The 20931-nt window shown below is 42.3% G+C and overlaps 1 protein-coding gene across 1 annotated transcript in view; it reads right to left on the bottom strand.

Moving 5' to 3' along the window:
* Positions 1–20931, bottom strand: part of LOC148025160 (putative serine/threonine protein kinase IREH1) — a 134808-nt gene that overhangs the window by 50970 nt on the left and 62907 nt on the right. The window contains exon 7 of the mRNA XM_087694915.1: positions 4027–4276. Within this exon, the coding sequence (XP_087551041.1) occupies positions 4027–4276 (250 nt within the window). The remainder of the gene's footprint in view (positions 1–4026; positions 4277–20931) is intronic.

Genomic DNA, 20931 nt, shown 5'->3' with positions numbered 1-20931 from the left:
AAAGAGGCGGAGGTTAAGACAGGGAATTCAATCGCCGGAATATCATCACAAGTGTTATAGGTGGTGTTCAATCACTTGATCAGGCAATGTCTAAGCTGTTAGTATACTCCATCGAAATAAGATTGTTTATATCATATCCTAAAAATTGTCAAGTTAGTCTGCTAGCACAAAAAGTAGCAGAGACAGCGAGGTTCACTTACATCAGCCTAGCCACAGACCTTCTATGACACTTACATCAGCCTAGCCACAGACCTTCTATGACCAGCTCAACCCTAGGACCTATTTGAGCATCAAAGACCAATAAGCTGAAGACCACAGAGGAAAGAGACCCATTCCATATGACAGCCAAGAAAATTTCAGGTATGGTATGCTGATGGCAATACCCAATTTTTTTCACCACAGAAACTTTGCTTAGCCAGCAACAGAACCCAGGAGCTTCCGTCATTATCGAAGCACTAGAAGTAATACGAACTTACCCATATAGTGTTGCATGCTGACAGAGAAGAATTCTGACAACAGCCAGTAGATGTTGGATGGACAGTCTCAAGACAACCGATCTTTTTTCTCCACTACTGGACTGTCCCCACCCATTTCTCAGCATTGTTTTTGCCATTGTTATTAATCCTCATCCATAATCGGCAGATGCAAACCACTGGAGACCTAAGCCAGAAAAATAGATAATGAAACTGTACACCTGAGAAAATGGGATACATATCAAGTGTAAGAGTTTACCTAGACAGATAGGAAACCCTATGTAAACCATTAATAAAATGCCATGATGTGCACACTCCCTTGTGAACACTCCTCAACTATGGATGGACCAACAAATGTAGGGAATCCACCATGATGTCATACTTTCCAAGTCAACACTCGCAACCTAAAACGGACTTAGAATCTACAAAAATTCATACCATCTACACACCTGGACCGGCAAGATAGGGGATGACACAACTGGAAACACCTTTTCTTTTGGCTGTTTTCGCATAACACAGGCTGGTGCACCAAAAGCACACCACCCTCAGAGATGGAGCAGCATGAGCACCGAAGGAACCACTGCAGCTGGAGGCCAAAAAACCAAGGTGGCAGTCTCCATCAGGCCTGCCAAGCTAAGCAGCACACATTCTAGTGTCAAGGTTGCTATGCTTCTTGCTGTTTTGCAAATTATGTCACCAGGTGATGATACTTTTTGCAGTTGCTTTCCTTAGTTACTTATAGAAATATTTTATTTTTCTTTTCTTTAGTTGCTATTGCCTTTTACCCCAAGAGTTCTCTTGGATTTAGCCGGGATCTTTGCATGGCCAAAAGAGGCAACCATTGGGACAAATTTGACTAATGGTTTGTCTGAGCCTTGGGACTGGATTGAATGGGCACTGAAGAATAGAATGCCAATGGCTTGGGACTATATGCTTAGCCACTGGAGATGGTGCAGGACAATGAGTCTGGCCAAGACAGAAGATGCACATGTGAGAATGCCCACGGAATAAAAGTCACCATAACTGAGCCACATTACACTTTTTGATGTGGTTGCAATCATAAAAGGTGCTTAGAATAACTAGAAGAATGCAAGGTCCACCATCCCTACAATTTAGGGAGTTACTATTCTTGGACCCCAGAATCTCTTTGCGTCATTATCTTATATTTTACACGAGGATTAATTCTGTGGTTTGTGCTGAGGTCTGGAGATGGTGCAGGACTGAGTCTGGCCAAGACAGAAGATGCACATGTGAGAATGTCCACAGAATAAAAGTCACCATAACTGAGCCACATTACACTTTTTGATGTGGTTGCAATCATAAAAGGTGCTTAGAATAACTAGAAGAATGCAAGGTCCACCATCCCTATAATTTAGGGAGTTACTATTTTTGGACCCCAGAATCTCTTCGCATCATTATCTTATATTTTACACAAGGATTAATTCTATGGTTTATGCCGAGCTCAAATTTTGCACCGATCATGGAGAATTTTAGACCCAAAGGTTTAAACATAAAAATTGCTACATTTATGCCATGTGTCACAATTTGGGCACAAATTTCCAAAAGAGAGAGAGAGAGAGAGCATTTAAAGAAAAAATGTAATAGGTAGAAGGGGCAGATCTGAGCGTGCAGTTTTCAGGGGCTGAGGGCAGATTGTTGCAAGTACATCAGCTATGGAGAGTACTTCTTCATCTCTAGCTCATGTACGGAGGTAGAGCTTGCTCCCTCTGGTCAACCCTCTCTCAATTCTCAGAGGAAATGCTCTGCATGATGGGCTGATTTAATCGAATGTACAGTTTTGTGTTTCTTTGCTCTTCTGCTGAGGCAAGAGCCTCACTGTTTAAGTTCAGGAGCAGCTGATTGCTCCGACAATGCAGGAACTAAAGAAAGTGTTGACCACGCCACACAAGAACAAGGTTTTCAGCTTTGATTTAGTGTTGTTTGTGGGACCGTTTTATTGTTGGAATGATATCAAGGCTAAAGGGTTTGTAGTTCAACTAGTATGGAACAGAACTGGAATGGAATAAGGCTGAGAACAGGTCAAGAAACAAGTGAAAAACAGTAAATACAGAGTTCTGCAGATTGCAATTCTACACTTAAATTATTTAGTTATACTCACAAAAAGTGTTTTCCTGCTTGGGATGTTGTTCTGGATATGCTGTATTGTCCTTATGCACCTGAAATTTACTCAAAAAATATGAAATCCAATTGTTCACAGGTTTTGTACTTTGGAACACTTCTTTTTTTTTGTAACCTTCCATCTTTTAATTGATAAAGAAATGTTGAGAGGGGCGCCGGTCTTCGGGGCCAATCTGGTGTTGAGCGAGGGACTGAGGTCTCTATTTGTGTGTGTATGTGAAAAGACCAAGTATTAATTGAAGGGACTACCGCTTTATGTGAGTCATAGACCGGTTTCAAATTAGGCCAGAGTTTACATGACAGCCTTCTTATAGCTATAGTGAAATTTTACAAAATATAATGGTAAGTGTCAAAAACTTCTCAAATCCCTTATTTCCTTTGGGCTCTCCTTTTCCATTGATACATCAGCCTCCATTGTTGGAGGAAACGGTGTATTCACTTTCTTCCTGGATTTAGGGAAGCACATTTGTGCTGCATTCATTTCACTAAAGGTTGATTTTTGTTTCTTTCACTTCTCACCCACAAAGTCTTTCTATTGGCCCTTGGAGGACAGTTGCATGCAGATCAAAGTGTGTCCGGTGTAAATCCTTGACGTTGTTCTTAGATCAGGTTGACTCCCCTTGCCAATTGGGACCGACAATGCCTAGTTATTATACCTTCTTGTTTTGTATGTCTGATCACATCCATCGATCAAAGACTTGTCTTTAGGCACTCTGGAAAGATTGTATTGCTTAACAGGGTTGTCTGATGAGAATTCTACTAGTATCCTAACTTTCAAACTTTTATTTCCCTCTTTTGGGAGTATCTTTATGTGACTTGCCACCTGCCAGCAAGTTTCAAATAAAACTGAACTAACAGAACCCTTTTGCTCCCCAGACTCGCTTATCAGCACTTACTGAGACCATGAAAGACTTATAAAAACCAATGAACTAACCAATCTAGATGGGCATAGGCATTGTCTAACCAACGAAACCTCAAGCACTTAACCAAGGCTCCTTCTAGATCAGATCACAACTCCCCTTGCCAATTTGGACTGATAATATTAAGTTCTCATACATCCTTGTTTGGTATGTCTGACCACTTCCATCAATCACAGACTAGTGTTTAGGCAGTGCATTCTGGAACAATTGTATCAGTTATGAAAGTTTTTCTGGCACTCAGAGAGAAATCTACAAGTATGTATTGTCACTTTTTTATTTCCCCTTTGGTAAGTATCTTACATAACTTGTAGCCCATCAACCAGTTCCAGTTGAACTTAACCAATGAAGAACCCTTCATTTCCCAAAATCACTCATAAAGACTTCCAAACTGAAAAGAACAGAAAAACTTATCCAAGCAAAATAAATTGAAACAATCTTGAGGAGCATAAGCACTTCATGAGTAAAGAAAAAAGCACCAACAAACTTCAGCTCACTTTGATTGCAAAAAGGTCTCCAGTTGTCCGCTTCCGTGCAAGAAATACCCTTCCAAAAGCACCACGACTAATTAGCTTCAAGATCTCAAAATCCTCAATACTGATCCTGTCATTATGAGAAGAATGAGTCGGAGTCGATTTGAAGCTTTGAAACCCATCATCTGTTGACATGCCATCATCTTCAAAGAGACCACCCATTGAATCAGTCCTCCTATGATCACTTGATCCACTTATTAAGTAGATCTTCTCCCTGCAGAAATAGATAAGCATTCTTCAGAGCTGACACTGATACGGTTAGTGACCAATCTAGTTTTCAAGTTTGTCATTTCAGGTCAATTTGCACTCACAGCTCAAGGGTTCTAAACAACTCTATGAAACGAAACAAACTGATTGAAAAGCATGCACACTAACATATCTACGCAACTGGAATTTTTTCTCCCAGTTGTGCAGCACTTAACGCTGCAAAACCTGCACAGCCCCTTATCACTTGAATAGACATCCAATTCTAGGCCAATAAAAGAGGTGAAAGGTAAAGCATTTTAACATAGCTCTTACTCATACCCTTCCAATCTCCACTATGAGATACACTCAGCAAACATTGTATTCATGGATAAAATCAACTCTGCTAATCTCCATGAGCTTGGAAAGGTGAACTCATGACTAAAGCAACTCTGCTAGTCTCCACAAGCTTGGAAAGGTGAACTCAAATCACAGACCGGGAAAAAGAGAACCCCTCCAGAAACAGAATGTTCACATCACTTGGTTGTCGATTTGCATAGACCATTCAAACTGACCACAGTCCAGGACAAAAGCATGCTACATAAAAGTTTTACATTCAACAGCCAGCTTTATTTTCTAAGCAACAGTAAATCACTTCCTCACACTCAACATAAAGTCCAGCAAACGCAATGGTTTGACAAACGCAATGATCCTAACCTCGATCGGAGTTTGATGGAGATGGAGGAGCTCTGACATGCCATTGTGTGTGCATAAACTAGGAGTAGTCATTTGTTGCTGTTTTCAGCCTAATCAGACTCTATATAACCTGCTTTTTGGTGTGGTGGCTTAGGGTCTAGGTGCTTAGAAGCTAAGACTTAGAATACAAGTTTCATACTCAAAATTAAGGCTTTCTAATTTCCAAGCTTTAAAAGAGTTCTACAAAAGGCATAACTTCAGAGCAGCTTTCTGATGCATACAAGAATTTTGACACATTATAAATATGCTGATTGCAAAGAAAGAACGATTGTAAATAAGTGCAAAACCATACAAGACAGTGAGTGATAACTATTTATTGCCTCTTAGTTTCTCTTACTCTCTGTCTCCCTCTTCCTCATCCATGTCATAGTCTTCAGTTGTTGTAGGCAAATCCTCTTCATTATCCTCCTCCTCATTAACGAATAAAGTTGAAACAGATAGAGAGGACTCTATCATTTTAAATGACTAAACATTAAATATTTAAGGATTTAAGCTTAATTAATGAAACATTTAACATTTCAACATTAAATATTCAACAACTATTTAATGTTATAAGTTTTAAAGAAAACCTTACATTCAAACATTTAACATTTAACAATAAAACACTAACAATGCTTAAGAACATTTTTTTCCCGATAAAATGTGGCTGATTATATTACTCAAAAAAACTAATTACAACGGAGTGCTCATGCTCAACAGACTAGCTGGAGCTGATGCGAAGTCACAAATACATCATGAATACAAGCCTCTCAAGGCGGTCTAGGGGGGATGGGGGCAAGAAGCCATGGAGGGGGGGTGTATCACCATCTGGGGCTGCCTGCCAGCATCACAAAAAACAGGTCCTGGCCAAACCCAATATGCATGAAATGACTATGGAGTTCCTGACGAGCCCGGGACTCACCTTGCACCTAATCCCAACAGCCGCGGAGGGAGTGGATGGTGCAGGTCCAAAGCTCTGCTAAGGTCGCCTATGCTGAAAGTCTCTCTCCGCCGAAAGTCTCCTGACACTGCGCCTTCCAGATATGCCATCCAGTAAGACTCCCTATGATCTCCCATACCTCGGAGTGGTCTACTATGGGCTCCAATACCTGATGGATGCGTAGCGCCTCCTAGCCAACCACTGCGCATGACCCTGCCTTGATGATGAATATCGTGTCCTGCATCCCGGCCTCATACAGAAGGTGTTGGCCCTAGCTGACTACCTGCCAACACAAAGCTCCCCATGAGATATATCTAAGGCTAAGTGCTATATGGCGAAGGATGCCTCATGCTCCTCCCCACACGAGCTGCGCCTCCTCACATGACCAAAGGCAGTGCTTAAGGGTTTCCAGAGGCTGCTGTGTCCAACCCTTACACCCTCCCTACTTCTGCATCTAGGCAAGCCAACTTCCCACCACCAAGCCTCCATGTGCCACCAGCCATAAGAAGTACGATACCCTCATCGACCTCCAGCTATCCCATAGGCGGTGCAAGAAGGTCCGTCAGAACGGCTCCGTGATGCTCCGCTCCACCCAATGCTTGCTACGTGATGGCGCTCAATCCATGTCCTTCTGCATCAGTACGTGTCTGCCAATCCTGACAATGTATTACAGGAACCTCGGTGGCTTCTTGGCGACTGCCGTGGCCGGCCATAGCCACTCTCCTGGATTCCATTCCAGCTCATCAAGTGGTCTCCCCTCCCAAATCCAAAGGCACCACTCCCAGAGCTCCTTCCAGAAAACATAGGGGTCCAGTCGCCATGTCTTCCCCTAAAGGCCCACCACTCGAATCCTCCTCCATGGAAGCAATGTATCTATAAGAAGTAAATGTAAACTCCTCCATCATGGCCAGATGGGATTTCAAAAGACAATATCATATCACCCTTTTGGAGGGTGATGAAAGCATAAGAGAAGATTTAATCCATTAGGCATTTCCCTCATTAAGCTTGCTCCCTAATGAGTGGGAGTTCTTGTCATCAGTGTGCATCGAAGAGGTGCGAAGGCCTGTGTCATAGGTAATACTGAGATTGACTTTGACGAAAATGCAATTGTATAATGGCCAATAGAATTGACAGTAAGCAACCCCTCTCTTGATTTTTATTATGGCCGCTTTATCTCTCTCTCTTACCTTATTTTGTATCATTGTTTATAGGAAAGAGAGCAATGATCCGAACAAGTCTCCCGAGGACTAATTAATCCCTCATCTTGTTGCCCTCTGTCAAGGGCCAGACGCCCCCCTCTTGAATAGTAAAGAAAGTCCCCTGCGGGGCGCCGCCCACTCTACCTGCCACCTGTAGGGTGATGCCTGCTGGTGAAAACCTAGGACCCATACCTCCCCGGGCTCTATCGGCACTCATATCAAGGGAGCAAGCCACTCCACAGGTATTTCTACGCCTATCTCCCTTCGCCTCAACTCCACTCCTCTCTCGCAACCTAATACTCACTGCAACACCTCCTCGTCCGCCATCCTGTACACCTCCCGCCATGTCCTGATGGTACGAGCCAGGCCGGCCTCCCAACTAGCCCACTAGATGTGGGGGCGCTCGCCAATCTGTGCCCCTTCCCGATCTTTGACCTAGGGGTTCCATTCACCGGCTGACGATCTATCTCCTCTTGGCAGCCTGGGGTGCTCTGGATTGGGGCCTTACAGAGGCCCTACCACACGCGGACTAAGCTATGTAGAAAAGTTGATCTGTTGGGCCCGGGAGGGGGGGGGGAATCTGGGCTGACGTGAAGATCCATCTCAGGGACGGCCTCCACTCCCCACCAAGTCTCGGTCTACAATCCTGAAGACCCTCTTGCACTAGGACCTTCCAGGTCTACCCTCCCGATGTGAGGCCGCGGACTACACAAGACGAGGAGAAACACCAACATGAGACGATGTACTAGAACGTCGCTAGGACCTGGTTAACCACCAGGGCTTGGCCGGCTAGTGAGAAACGAGCCATCCTCCATTAGGTCAGCAATCCGAATAGAATCGAGGACTGGAAGAAACTCTTGGCGGGAGTGATGTTGAGTCCCACCTAGAATCCTAGGTACCAGATGGTCTGCTCTCTGCTCACTCATCTAAATCCAAGGTGGACGCCCCACTTTGTGCTAGAGTCCGAGTCTGTGAGAAAACCAACCGACTTTCGCCAGTTGATTTTCGCTCCCGCTGCTGAACAGAGCAGCTCAAGAGCCAGGCTCACTCTCTCCAACATCAACTCATCATCGTCTATGTAGAGTGTTGTATCGTCTGCATAAGTCTAGAAACTCAGTCTCCTCTCTCACCGGAAGTCGGAGGCCGCGTAAACCCCTCACACCGGACCCGAGGAAGTGAGACATAGCCTTTGCAAAGAGTAGTAACAGGTACGGAGCTAGGGGGCAGCCCTGTCGGACCAATCTCTCCAACCGAAACTCCTCTCCACGCCTACCACCTATAAGAACCCTGCTGGTGGCCGATCAATAAATTGCGGAGACCCCGTGAATCCAAGCCTGTGGCAAAACCCAACCTCACCATGGTGCCCTCTAGAAAATCCCAGTCCACCCTGTCATAAGCTTTCTCCCAATCCAAGAGAAGTACGGCTAGTCTCTGTCCACTGTGCTGAGCCCACTCTGTCGCCTCGAAGAAGGTAAATACATTGTCCAGGATGCTCCTATCCTGGACAAAGCCTGTCTGTGTGTCATGGATGATGTCTGGCAGCACAGGGCATAGTCGTCTACCAATCATCTTTGCCAATGCCTTATAGGCCACTGAAAATAAGGTGATCGATCTCCACTGGGAAACCTCCAATCGATCTCCCCCTTTGGGGAGAAGACTGATAAGGCCTGCCGAAAGGATCCCTGTGATCTGTCCTGAAGTGAAAATCTCTTGCAACACCATCAGTAAGGGGTCCTTCACCACTTCCCAGTAGGTGGTAAAGAAGACCTTGGAGAGGCCATCCTCTCCCGGGCATTTCTGCCCGTCCTGTGTATGGAAAGCCTCTTCTAGTTCCTTCTCTGTGAAGGGGGCTAGGAGGGAGCGTCCCATCTCCTCTATAACAAGGGACGGGATGTGATCCCACACCTGCTGTCTACATTTTGATGTCCTCTAGCTGAGGTTGTCTCCTGCTCGAAAAGGCGAACGTAGTAGTCAATGGCAATCTACATCACCTCGTCTGAGCTAGAACGAGTCCTCCCATACGGATCACGGAGGCTGCGTATCTGCACTCTTGAGGTGCGAGGCTGGTGCACATGGAATAACTCCTTGCACATCGTATCCCCCTTCCGCCCCCAAAAATCTGCTGAGGTGCGGAAAGAGAACTCTGAGCACCTGTCCTCTAGGCCCGCAATGGCTACTTGCACTCGCATCTCCTGTGCGTGGAGAGTGGGATCCCCTGGTGCCTCCTGTAGTAATCTCTGCGTGGCTGCAAAGTCCCGCCGTAGTGCTCTCTCCTCTTCCCAACTCTGTTGCCTGGCCTGTATGGCTACCTCTTAGCAAATATTGCATGATTCGGCTAGGACCTCTGCAACCTCCTCTACGATCCGATCCCTCCTACCCCATTCCCTAGTCCAAAGCAGCTCTATCTGTCTTGCCACCTCCTCCCTCCTATAGATTCAGTCAGGGATCCGACAGGATCGTGTATCTAGGGCAGTTGGGGGTCTAGTGTCAGGAGAACCGGGTAGTGCAGACACGTGGTGCTCGCAAACTGCCCGATCTGGCCTCCACGAGAACCTCCGCACTCTCCCACATAAAATCTGTCCAACTGCTCCACTAGGACTCCGCCTAGCCGCCTGTATCCCCAGGAGAAGTCCAGCGACCTCTCCATCCTACGGAAGGCAGGGTCTCTCCAGGCATCGCGTGCACCTACTACTAGTAGAAATACCTCCCATGCCTCCTACTCCTCCCCGGTCATGCCCTGGTAGTTTCTACCTCTGCCTTGTTGGTCCTCCAACGCCTCCAAGTTGTTGAAGTCTCCTCCAACAATCCAAGAGTCCACCTCTGGGAGTCTCTCGGCGATCTCCACCCAAAACCTGCTGCGTGCCCTAACCTTCATAGGGGCATAGACATTGAGGACTCCCAAGCACGAGTCCCCAATGTCTAGTCTGATCCATAAAACCCTCCCTGCCACTATCGTCCTGTGGTCTCCTACACAGGCAGTGAGACTCGTGCCAAAAGAGGTGCATACGCCTCCACTCATGCCGTGGGCACCTATGGCATGCTCCCAGTAGGAGACAGCGGGCACAAGCAACATGTCACAAACAGACACGCAACGCAAGAGGTCAACCTACTCAGCTTGCCAAGGCAACACGGAAACAAGTCCAACAGGTGGGAGACCAGGTCCGGGTCAACGCCAGGACAGGCTTGCTCTCTTTTTTCTCAATTTTTTTTACTTTCTACCATTTTTCTTTCTCCCCTTTGCCGGGCATTCACATGCACAAGTACAATGTGCAATTTTGACAAAGAAACTAGGGATTTCCTGGATTGGGGGACTTCAACGCAGAACAAGAGAATCTGACTCAGAAATCGCACATTCTGTGCACATTTGCCTGACAAATTTTGGGGTTTTTCACATTTTCGTGGAATTTCTTCAATTTGCAAATTCCCTTCAATTTGTCCAACAACTATTTGGTATATGCACTTGGGTACATGTATTGATATAATCTCAACAGATTTCGTTCTGAAAATTTAGGACTTTTGATCAAAATTGTTGAATTTGTGCCCGGCAATGCTTTTGGAGCAGAAATTGCAATGAAATTTTGGGGATTTCACATGTAATCGGTGCCTTGGTCTCTAGATGTGTCAGTAATTTCTTGAGGAGTGCAGCAATAGACACTCTAATTCTCAAAATCCATTTGTAGATCTAAAACTTCTACAATCTCGTGATTTTCATTGCTGGTTGGTACTGGCAATGTACCGTGGTTACTTGTCTTACGTTTGGGCTTGCCTTTGGTGACTTTTTTAGTTAATTTAGTATTGCAAATTTTGGCTGGAAACAATGACAGCAGCAATCTTTTGCACATCAAGAAGCTTGAGAGTGCACATAATTTTGCAATATAGCAAAAACAGTGCTACAATGTCTTGGTGCAGAAGAAACACGTGAAGCCCATCAAACTAAAGGGAATAAAACCAGCAACCATGGAACAAGAAGAGCGGGATGACTTGGATGAGCTTCCCCACTCTACCATTGAGCTCTTAGTGTCAGACAACTTGCTCTTTAACATTGAGAAGCTGAATTCAGCCTATGCAATGTGGCAAAGGCTTCAAGAATTGTATGCCTAGAAAAGTGCAGCCAACAAAGTTTATTGGCTGAAAAAATTAATGAACTTTCACATGAAAGAAGGTACAACCATGTTTGTACATTTGAACGAGTTCAACTCAATTTTCAATCAGCTGATTGCTTTGGATTTCCATATTGATGATGAGTTCAAGGCTACTTTCTTGCTATGCACTTTTCCTAAAAGTTGAGATACTTTCACAATAGCTTTGAGTAATTTGAATGCTCAACTATTGTATTCTGATATGGAGAGCTCTTTGCTAATGGAAGAACTCAAAAGGCAAAATAATTCAACAAACAAGTCTTCTAATGCATTGCACACTAGAGGCAGATTTCAACAAAAGGGTAGTTCTGAAAATAGAGCACACAATAAGTCTCGTGGCAAAAATGTGGAGTGTCATCATTGTGGCAAAAAAGGGCACTACAAACCGAACTCTTTTCAATTGAAGAGAGAGAGAGGCAAAAACAAAAACACTAAAGACAGCAAGGTTGAGAAAAAGGACAGCCAACCTACAACAAAGAGCAATGTGAAAATACAAGAGGTCAATGTAATCACTCATGAGAATGACAATGACGGTGATGTACTTCTTGCTTCTTCTTTGAGTGCACATGCATTGATTGCAAATTCTAAGGGTGACATGCACACTTGGATACTTGATTCATGTACGTTTTTTCATGTCACACCACATCATGAGTGGTTTTCTAACTGTAATGGTGGTGCACATGGTATTGTCCACTTGGGGGATAACTATGCATGTAAAATTGCACACATTGCCAATGTAAAACTGGAATTTCAACATGGCTTCATGTTTATTTTGCATAATGTGAAACATGTACCTCAACTCAAGAAGAGCTTGATAAGCACAAGATAGCTAGATGATGAAGGCTATCACACCACCTTTGGGGATAACAACTGGAAAATTTGTAGGGGCTCTTGTATTGTTGCCAAGGGCTCCAAAAGTGATACTTTGTTTCCTTTGCATGTATCTAGTGTGCGTGACCATGTAGTCGCCATAACCGAGCAACCAAGTGTTTCTTTGTGGCATAGCCAGTCAAACTATAATGAAAGTACTTTCTCGCCTGGGTTATTTGCGATCTTGGAGGTATGTTGATTTTGAACATTGTTATCATTGTATTTATGGTAAACATGCTCAAACGTCATATAAAAAATCTATTTCTCTAAAGTCTTTACCCTTAGAGTTGGTACATTTACATATATGTTAAATGCCAGGATTATCTCTATGGGAAGAGAAGTATTTCATTACCTTTGTTAATGATGTCACACGCAAAGTATAGGTTTATTTAATCCATCGCAAAAACAAGGCCTTGGATAAATTAAAAAAATTCTAGACACTTGTTTAAAATCAGACCAGCAAAACATCAAAGTGTCTTCGCTCTAACAATGGTGGAGAATATGTATCCAAAGCCTTTCGGGAGTTTTGTGACAGCAAAGGAATTAAAAGGAAACTCACTGCTCCTAATCCATCCCAAAATAATGTTGCACAGCGTATGAATAGAACCATTCAAGACAAGGTCCGTACAATGTTGTCACATGCTACTTTACCTTGTGGACTTTGGGCAGAGGCTATTATGATAGCCATATGGTTGATTAATCGATCACCAAACAAGTCTTTTTGGGTGGGGGAGAGGAGTCCCTCAAGAAGCATGGTCGACCAAGCCACCTTTATATGCTCACTTAAGAGTGTTTGGTTGTAATACCTTGGTGCACATTCGCAAGGAAGAACATAGAAAACTTGAGCCAAAGTCTTGTAAATGTATTTTCCTAGGATATGGTGATTAAGGTGAGATGGGGTATCGATTATGGGATCCCAAGAAAAGAAAAGTAGTATGCAGCAATGATGTTATCTTCCGAGAACATCGCATGCACAAACAGGCTAAAAAGACAGAGGAGGTCAAGAGGGTTGTACTCCAAGAGGATGTACAGAATGCCCATTAGACAGCAACATATACCTGCTATAAATGTCCTTGAAAATGCAGGGAATGATACTGCAAATGATCAATAAGATCTTGCCCATGATGTACCACAAATTCAGCAAGAACAGATGCCTTTGGAACAACCAGAACCGGTTGTACAGCATGCTGAACATGCAGAAAAGCAAGCTGTTAATACAGATTTGCAGGTTAAACAGCCAACAAATCTTGACCATTGGGTCCGTAGGTCGAGCAAAGTGCAAAGACAGCAAGATAGGTTTGTTCTTGGTGTCAATCATGGGGCTGATTATGTCATGTTAACAGATTGTGGTGAGCCATCATGCTTCCAAGAAGCAATGGATAGAAATGATAGTAAGAAATGGCATAAGGCTATGCTGTCAGAGATGGAATCTCTCATAAAAAATGGCACTTGGGATTTAGTGGATTTGCCTAAAGGGCAAAAAGTACTACCATGCAAATGGGTTTACAAAATGAAAGTCGCTTTTGGTTCTTTGCCAAAGTACAAGGCACAACCGGTTGCTAAGGGTACACGCAAGAACATGGAATTGATTTTGATGAAATCCTTTCTCCAATAGTCAAAATGACTACGTTGTGAACCATCTTGTGCTTAGTTACATCTCAAGATATGGAGCTCGTACAGATGGATGCGAAAACCACTTTCTTACATGGTGATCTGCATGAGGAGATCTATATGCAGCAACCTGAGGGTTTTACTAAAGGAAAAGAGCACATGGTTTGTAAGCTCAAGAAGCGTTTGTATGGGCTAAAACAGGCACCACGAGAATGGTATCACAAATTTGATACATTTATGCAATCTTAGTGATTTCATTGCTCTAAAGTTGATCACTGCTTATACACCAAGAAGGCAACAAATGGCAACTTTATTCTCTTCGTTTTGTATGTGGATGGCATACTCATTGCAAGGAAGGATGTTCATTCCTTGGACTCCTTGAAGCAAAGTTTACACAATAGCTTTGCTATGAAGGATCTTGATGAGGCCAATCACATTCTTGGTATGCATGTACTCAGAGACAGATCGAAGGGTCTTCTTTATTTGTCACAACAGGAGTATGTCACTAAGGGTTTGCAACATTTCAATATGGAGGGGGGAAGCCATTGGTGTACCATTGCCTCCATATGTGAAACTTAGTGCCAATGACAATCCAATATCTAATGATGGAAAGGCTGAAATGGCCAAGTTACCTTATGCTTCAGCAATTGGTAGCTTGATGTATGCTATGGTTGCTACACTACCTAACATTGCATTTGCATTGGGAGTGGTTAACAAATACATGGCATATCCTAGCAAAAAGCATTGGGAAGCAGTGAAGGATATCATGAGATACCTTAAGGGCACAAAGGATTTGTGTATCTGCTTTGGTAAGCAGAAGTCATCTGTTGTTGGCTTCATGGATGAAGACTATGCTAGTCATCCTAACTGCGGAAAGTCTACTTCAAGATATGTGTTCAAGTTCACAAGTGGAGCAATCTCTTCGATATCCAAGTTGCAAAAGTGTATTGCATTATCTACTACAGAGGTAGAATATGTGGCTACCACTGAGGCATGCAAAGAAGCTTTATAGCTTTCACGTCTGGTGAGAAAGCTTGATATTACAGAGGTTCCCATCCTCCATTGTGACAGTCGGAGTGCTATCATGCTAGCACGGAATCCTGCATTTCAAGCAAATAGAAAGCACATACAGGTGAAGTATCATTTTATCAAGGATGTACAGATGATAACCTTGCAAACCTTCTCACAAAGGGTCTTCGAGAAGAGCCGTTTGCTCATTGCCGCCTGATAATGGGGGTTGGATAGTATATATGTGTATTTCAGCTTTGTACGTACATAGACCTAGCTCATTCTTTTCTCTACCTTCAAGCATGTTGCCTTTAGGTGGCAGGTTGTTGGAAATAAAGACTCATCGTGCCTTTTATGGTCTTCGGATGTGAACGCACCCTTACACTCTTATACTTTATATATTATCTAAACCTAAAGTCGTACACCCATCATTGTACCAAATACTGATTGTGTAGTGCTCTCACTCTCCTTCTACTCACTCTTTCTACTCTTCTTTCTGCACTCAATCTTGATCCTAGCTAGGGTAACAGGTATTATAGAGCGACAAAATCAAACCATGTTGGAGATGGCTAGTTCATGCTTTTGCACAAATGGCTACCTTGTAGCCCTTGGGCCAAGGTTATTGCCACAACCGCCCATATCCACAATTGCTCCCCTATAGTTGTAGTAACTTGGAAGACCCCAAATTAGACCTATTTAGGTGGAAGCTCCTTTTGCCCGTTTTTGGGTATTCAAATGTGATGCGTACATACATGTGTCGATGCCAAATCCAACAGACGACACTTTGGCAAACGTATGAAGGGTTTATATTAAATTTATGTGTACCCATGTCATCAATCATGACCTTGACCCTATGCCCTCCTACTCATCAGAAAATCTTACTAAACTCATGTGACCCAAATGAGGATTGCCACATAATATCTTCATATTTGTTTCCTTGGCAAAAACGTTTACGTTTCCCTTTTTTCTTTTTAGGGAAATTCCAAGCAAAAGGATTTGGCCCAAAAAAAAAACCCCGAAAAAAAAATCTAAAACCTAACTTTTCCTTTCTAGCACCTTCAAAACCCTATGGAGAGTGTTAGATGGCGTCATACGAAATTCTGATGTTTGTAAGGTCCCCAAGTTTATTGCCATTTATTGTATGCTCTCCTTCATTGGACAAGGGTGTTTCACCTAGCAGTCACAACTTGAATTCAACCCCAAAAGCCTCTCTTCTTATAAGCTCTTACTCTCATTCGCTCTTCTCATTCTCAACCACCTCTCCTCTCATTTACTCTTTCTCACTTTGTGCCTACTCAACTAAGAGTGCCCCTCTCACTTGCTTTAGGGTTTTATATCAGTAGGCTTGAGGGCATGTAGTCAAGCAAAAACTATGCCACTAGAGCACCCCAAGTGTAGACTCAAGCAATCGAGTCAAAGTATGGTCATACCAACATTTAATGGGTCTTTATTCTCTCGAGCAATGTGTGAAGATGGCACCACTCAACCATTGGGGGCCATCAGTATCTTACACTCTTTTTAAAATGAGGTGTCCTGACATTCTTAATGGCTTTAATAATGGCCTTTTTTTTTTCCAATCACTTGGAGAAAGAGATCGATTGTTTGAAACAAAATATGTCTTCTTACTCCCAAATCTATTGAGAGCAGCATGCTCCTAACGAACCACCTGCAATAACTTTACAAGACTTAGGTGGCTGAAAATGATGATGTTTCATGAGAAGTAGATCTGAGTAAGGCATTGGTCTTGCACCAGATTAGTAGAGCTATGTTTGGAGCTCCTCCATTGTGATAGAGGCTTTTACCCAATCAGTATCATTCTCATACATAAATTGAGAGCTCCCCAAACATGATATGCATGGCTGGCCCTTGAGTCCTCACAAGAACTTGCTAATGAGGATGATACTTCATGTTGATATGCTTAGATGGCATCATGGTTTCAATTACATGGAATCGCCATGCACACATTACCACCCTTTCAACAATCCCTTCATGTTAGCATCTCTCACTTACAACCACTTAGAGATGGGCAAGCATAAATAATACACATCCTTGTGCCAATATTACTTAGCCATAACTCATTAAAAATGAATCATAACTACTATTAGAACCACATGGGATGCATCCATTAACTCTAAACCAGAATTGTTGTGATCAAACAACCTAGTAAAGGAAAAACAAAGCATAAACCTGGTTGAACTACCAATGGCATCCAATAACACTATCGTCCACAAAAACCAACTGAATACCACTCATTAATGATGATCATCACCCTCTTTTGATTTTCCTATGATCTCTGAAATGCATACTTAACCTTCTCATAAACTCCATCCATGTTCTCCACATAACAATTAGTCTCAAAGATCTTATTCTTAGTGTGCAAAATAGGAGGCGCTTTCTTGCCATCCTCCATAACCTCAAATGGAGCCTTACCAATGGAACTATACACCATATTCTTATATCCAATCTCTACCAAAGACAAGCATTGCTTCCACTTTGTCTTACACTCTAACATATAGCACCTCAAGAGATCTAAGACTGTGGAGTTTGCTTCTTCATCAACCTTTATCTCCTTCCTCACAGCAATGAAATAGATCTACTTACTAAACCTAATGATTGTCAATATCCCTTCATTCCCTGCAGATATCTTAGGAAAATCAAATATAAAAATCCATAGCAATGCTTGCCAAGGTCTATTAGGTATAGACATGGGCTATAATAAACCTAGGATCTTTTGTCTCTCATACTTGACCTTCTAATAAACAATGCATTTGTGTACAATTTGATCATAAACATTGGTAAAGTCCGAATCAGCACCATGCAGATTTTTCATGGCATCCGACTCAAGATGATAGACCGTAGTTACTATTGAAATCTCAAACTTTCTTGATAGTGCATCAAACACTACATTCTCTTTGCCATCAATATGCACAATCTGAAAGTAAACCATTAAGAGGAAGTTTTCCCATCTCATATGCTTCTCAAATAACTTTGTTTTGGTCAAAAAGTAACACAATGTCTTATCATCTATTTGTACAATGAAATCAACCCCTAGAGAATAGTGTTTCTAGGTGGAAGGAGCATGAATCACAATAAGTAATTCCTTTTCATAAACCTGTAATTCTTCTCTGTACCATGGAGGACATGACTTTCATACCACATGACCATCTTGCATTGAAACAACCCCAATGCTATTACTATATGGATCACACTTTCTACTACTACCTATCTAAATGGAACACCCTTCCTTTACAAAGCATCCAACAGAGAAGCAATTTCACCAAAGTGCCAAACATACCTTTTGTAATAAGAAGATAAGCTCAAAAAGCGGTAAACTTCATGTACATTTCACAAGTGTGCCCTTGACTATATTGCCTAAAATTTCATGGGATCCATGCATATCCCATCACTTGATACAATATGCCCCAAAAAGTGGATTTTATGTAAAAAGAACTCACTCTTCTTGCCATCGATCACTAACCCATGCTTACGAAGCTCATTAAACACTATGTCTAAGTGCTTTCTATGCTTCTCCTTATTCTTTCAACGCGCAATCATCTCATCAGGCAATGTACCCACAAATGCTTTATGTGATCTAAATATATTATCCGTCATCCAGTTGAGCGTGGCAAGAGCATTTGTAAACCCAAATGGCATGACAACAAACTCATAAAGCCCAAAAGATGACCTAAATGGTGTCATTAGCACATTCCTAGCCTTATACAAATTTGTTGAAACCCACCTTTCACATCAAAATGGCTCAAAATGGTTGACCCCTACAATCTATCAATAACATCATCAATCCTAGGAATTGGAAATTCATTCTTCATCGTGATCTTCTTCAATGCATGGTAGTCAATGCACATACACCACAAGCCATCCTTCTTTTAGACCAAAAGTATTAGCAACAATAAGGAGATGAGCTGGGCTAAATTGGTCCCATTTCATCCCACTCATTAACTTGGCTCATAATCTCCTCATGTTAGACTGCACTCACACTATACAGTGGCTGGCTTAGAGGGCTGCTTCCGACGATCAAATTTATACCACGACACAATCTTCCGATTGTTCAGACAGTTGCTGCCTCAAAAGTAACTAACAAAAGCAATTAGCATACATTTCCAAATATGTGATCCCTATCCAACTTAGATATATTCTCTACATTTTTATTATCATATTCATACTTCGTAAAAGCCAAGTATGCTAAAAGATTATTTTTCTTTACTTTGAAATGCCAAAAGTTAATACAACATGGACATATTTCCCTTTTACTTTTACATCCAAGATATGGCCCTTGCTCTTACACCAAATACTAATGACTTTGTCATGGGAGTCAATCCCTACATGCACACGATGACACCAAGGAATACTTGTCTTGAGGACATGTATTTTTTAAAACTCTCTTAACATGTGGATTAATTTATAATCACATGGTTAAGTAGATGTTGCACATCTGAGGTGTACCTAAGGTTAGAGTAAATCTACGAGCTCGAAACCAGAGGAAATCATGGGATATCAAAGGCAAAAGTTGCTATTAGTTATGCCGCACAGGTACTTGGTGGTATCCGTTGTCAATTGCTAGCCTAGGTCATTCATCTGGCCATAAGTGTCAGTTGGTGACATTACAAAAGTGGTATTTAATAATACCTAATGCCAATCTAATGATCAAAGATGGTGCAAAGACACTCATGAATGGGAGTTGCCTAGCCAACTAAATTATTGGCCGGTCTGATTATTTTTCAAGGCATCGAAATTGTTATTAGATTTTTTTAGTATTTAATCAATGAAAATTAATATTTAAGTATGGATAATGTTGAAAAAACCATTTGGGAACATTGCCACTTGTCAAAAATGCTCATGCAAGACTCAAAAACGTCTTTAGAGGCTAGACAGAGGCATTTTAGTATATTCAACTTGCAAGAGAGAGAGAGGAGATGCTGCTGGTCTCATTTGCAGCCATTGCAAGACCTTCTGAGGCAGCTAGGGGCAGGAGAAGACCAACCAACAACAAGTGACAGCATCTATAGGGTGTTGAGACAAGGCAACATTAATAAATGACAGATTTTCTTCAGTTCTTCGCGAAGAAGTCTGAATTTTCTCTCTCCTCAGCATTCTCACTCATCTCCCAACCTTTCTGCAGCCTTGCTCCGAAGATTACAGCATTGAGATCACCACAGGCTGAGAAATTTCAAATTTCTCTGCTGTAAACCCTAATCTGCAGCAGAAATTAGGGTTTAGCAACAGCCTCAAGAAGCGTGCTAAAAATTGGAAGCTCCAAGGCTTGGATTCAATAAGGCTGAAGCTGTTTTCAGTCAAATGCAAGTTGAGGGACCAGAAAATCAATGAATTTGGGGCATTTTCCATCTCCATCAAAGCGGGTGAAGGCAAATTGGTTGCCCGAATCAAGGGGCAAATTAGATTGAAGACTTGCTTGTCATTTTGGACAACAGCAAGGGGAGTTGAAATATCGAAAGGGATTGAAAGAATCCCATTGTACTTCAATTTTTTCTTCAATTAAGTTAAAGAAGTACCGAAAGGGGTGCCAGTTTTGGGGCCAATAGGGTATCCATTGTCCAAGATTGTACGTTAATTTGCATTTCTCAGTTTTGTAATAAATATTACTCAGTTTTGTAATAAATATTACTGCAGGAACTAAGTTGTAATCAATGAACTACAACCCACCCACGGAACGAAGGCTAGTTTCGATACGTCACAACCCTCAAGTGGTGCAGTTGTCCACGTAACTCTCAATATGCAAGCAAAGCTTCCCAATAAGAGGTGTGACTAGGTCTACAAGGCCCTTGCATGCCATATCAATCTCTCCCAAAGATCCCATCTCATCCTGTTGATGCCGAGAGAGGCTGCTATATTTGTGGAGATAAAATTGGCTCTCGCCTCATTATCAAAGAAAATCAATGCATATTGATCCTTGATCTTCCCCCATACTCTACAAAACTCAATAGCAACATCATTGGGTTAACCACTAACTATATCATATCAGACACCAAACCAGCCGATGTTTTAGGTTTTCCCCTTGAGATCTCCCTTATTTTCAGCTTTTACAACTTGCTACCTATTGGGATAGTCCTTTGTCTCTTCTAAGTCCTATTTTTAAATCTACTTTTCTAACCAGCTTTCAAAAACTTTTTGGATGGCTTCTCATCATCATCTTGGAAGCCCAAATCCT

The sequence above is a fragment of the Lygodium microphyllum genome, chromosome 15, assembly GCF_053477565.2.
Source record: "Lygodium microphyllum isolate KBCC chromosome 15, Lygodium_microphyllum_v1.1.10, whole genome shotgun sequence".
Classification (NCBI taxonomy): Eukaryota; Viridiplantae; Streptophyta; class Polypodiopsida; order Schizaeales; family Lygodiaceae; genus Lygodium; species Lygodium microphyllum.
Note: the sequence above shows the minus strand (reverse complement) of the source record. Positions and strands in the feature narration are given on the sequence as shown.